The 2,468-nt window shown below is 44.7% G+C and overlaps 1 protein-coding gene across 1 annotated transcript; it reads right to left on the bottom strand.

The window, feature by feature from the left end:
• Positions 1 to 805: 805 nt before the first annotated feature.
• LOC122004828 lies at positions 806 to 1,545 on the bottom strand. Its single transcript, XM_042559651.1, has 3 exons — positions 1,265 to 1,545; positions 1,082 to 1,149; positions 806 to 978 (listed from the first exon to the last, which is right to left on the bottom strand). The coding sequence occupies exons 1-3, from the start codon at positions 1,543 to 1,545 to the stop codon at positions 806 to 808; spliced, it is 522 nt and encodes a 173-aa protein (XP_042415585.1).
• Between the last annotated feature and the right edge of the window lie 923 nt (positions 1,546 to 2,468).

Below are 2,468 nucleotides of genomic sequence, written 5' to 3'. Positions count from 1 at the left end.
GAGGACTTCCTGGATCATCATAAGATCCTCAAAAAGATGCACGATGATGTATTCTCAAAATTTAAATAACCCTTCTTATTGTACATGAACATCTGCCCAATGTACTTTATAAAAATTAATTTTCACTATCCTTACTGCTACTTCTTTTTTATATTTTATGCCTTTTCCTTAATCCTTACTCAATGGATCTCGAGTTGTTTAGCCCTAGCATGGGGACTTGAGCAGGTCTTAAAGAAGATTCGCCCATATTCTAGATCGAGTTACCCTGACCGAGCATTTCCTACCTGATCGATCATGTTGTCCCTATCTCAAATCTTACAAGGGAGTGATTCACTCAAGTACGATAGGTCTGGAAGTAGTTAGCACTCCAAGGAGGGTCCAACCTCCTACCCGGAGTGTCTTGCAGGTAGTAGGTGCATGACGCTACCCTTTTAATAATTTTATACAGCCCGCCCCACTAAGGTGCTAACTTAGTTACCTCTCCTACGGGTTTTGTCCTTTTCCACACTAAGTCTTCTTCTCCGAAGAACAGGGGAATCACCCTCCTATCGTAATTTTGGCGCATCTGCTGCCTATATGCAGTTAATTGGGCAGCCACTCGTTCTTGGATTTCACAGATAAAATCTAGCTCTGAAAGTCGTCGCTCGGCATTTTCCGCGTCATATAGCAGTCATCTGACTCATGACACCCCAATTTCTATGGGCACAACTGCCTCACTACCGTAGACCAGGTGAAATGGGGCGAACCTGGTGCTCTCTCGAGGAGTCGTGCAATATGCTCAGAGGATGCTAGGCAACTCTTCCACCTAATCGTCGCCTACATGATCCAGCTTGACCTTCAACCCCCGCACTATCTCTCTATTAGCGACCTCCGTCTGCCCATTACTTTGAGGATAAGCCACAAACGTAAAGGACTGAGTTATTCCAAATCCTCGACACCATTCCTGGATCTTGCGTCCTTGGAACTGTCTTCCAGTATCTGAGACCAGCTTGTGCGGTATTCCAAATCGGCATAAGATATTCTTTCATAAAAATTGAATAACGACTCTCTCAGTAATCCTGGCGAGGGCTTCTGCTTTCACCCATTTGGAAAAGTAGTCCACTGCTACGAGTAAGAATTGTCTCTAACCTGGTGCCATTAGTAACAATCCTACAATGTTCATGCCCCATTGATTAAAGGAGCACGAAACTATTGAGGTTTTCAGCGTATCGGTTGGCCGGTGGGTCAAGTTCTGATGCTTTTGACAAGATAAGCTAATATTCACCAATCGCTGAGCATCTCTCTGCAAAGTGGGCCAAAAATACCTGGCAGCAATATTTTTCGAGCCAGCATCCTTCCTCCAACGTGGTTACTGTAGCATCCCTGATGTACTTCTTGCAAGGCATACTCCGCCTCATCCGTACCTAAATATTTGAGCAATGGTCTGAAAAATGTTCGCTTGTACAGTTGATCCCCGATCAGAGTGTAGACATGAGCTCTTCTCCTGATCAATCTAGCTTCTTCAGGATCGGCAGGCAGGATGCCCTGCTGAAGATAAATGGTCATTGGGGCTCTCCAGTCAATCGAATCTTCTATATTGTTCTGCAGGTTTATCTGAGCTATTAGGAAGCTTTGGGCTATTGACCTATCCAACACCCAAGTGGTCAAAGAGCTGGCTATTTTAGCTAGTTCATCCGCCCTTTGGTTATCTTCTCGGGGAATCTTAGTTACTGTGACTTCCTTTTTTATCATCCTCCTTCATTTTCTCATATGCTTCCTTGTATAACTGCAGCTTATCACTGTTAACCTCAAAGTTACTCGTAACTTGCTGAGCCACCAGCTAAGAATCTGAATAAATGACCACCCAGGCGGCTCCGACATGCTGAGCTGCTTGCAGCGCTGCTAATAGTGCCTCATACTCCGCCTCATTATTGGTAGTTCTGAAATTTAGTCTAACGACCAGTTGAAGGATATCTTCCTGAGGGGATATCAGAAGTATCCCTACTTCGCTTCTTTGTTCGGTAGATGATCCGTTTACGTAGACCTTCCAAGTTTCTTCAGAATTAGTTTGATGGAACCCCATTAGAAAATCTGCTTAGGCCTGCGCTCTAATCACCGTTCGGAGCTGATACTGTATGTCATATTCTCCCAGTTCAGTTACCCATTTGATAAGACGACCAGCTATCTCCACGTTAGTAAGAGCATTCCCCATGGTGCTATTGGTCAGGACTGTGATGGGGTGTGCCAAGAAGTAAGGTCTTAAGCGGCGAACCATGAGTACCAATCCATAAACCAATTTTTCCAAGCCTGTGTATCGGGGCTCGACCCTTTTAATAAGTGGTTGAAGAAGTACACTGGTCGTTGTACATCATCTTGCTCTTTTACCAACACCGACCCCACGACTTAAGGGGTGGCTGACAGATAGACCTAGAGCTGCTCCCCCGCAATAAGTTTAAACAATGAGGGCAAAGTCTCCATGTGTTTTTTCA

The sequence above is a fragment of the Zingiber officinale genome, chromosome 1A (assembly GCF_018446385.1).
Source record: "Zingiber officinale cultivar Zhangliang chromosome 1A, Zo_v1.1, whole genome shotgun sequence".
NCBI lineage: Eukaryota > Viridiplantae > Streptophyta > Magnoliopsida > Zingiberales > Zingiberaceae > Zingiber > Zingiber officinale.
Note: the sequence above shows the minus strand (reverse complement) of the source record. Positions and strands in the feature narration are given on the sequence as shown.

Excerpts from the sequence above, each read along its gene's own strand:
- LOC122004828 (XM_042559651.1), bottom strand. The coding sequence starts at position 1,545 with ATGACCATTTATCTTCAGCAGGGCATCCTGCCTGCCGATCCTGAAGAA. Across the intron at positions 1,150-1,264 it reads AGAGAGATGCTCAGCGATTG|GATTGTTACTAATGGCACCA; the intron begins GTGAATATTAGC and ends TGAACATTGTAG. Across the intron at positions 979-1,081 it reads TGGACTACTTTTCCAAATGG|ATACTGGAAGACAGTTCCAA; the intron begins GTGAAAGCAGAA and ends AGCTGGTCTCAG.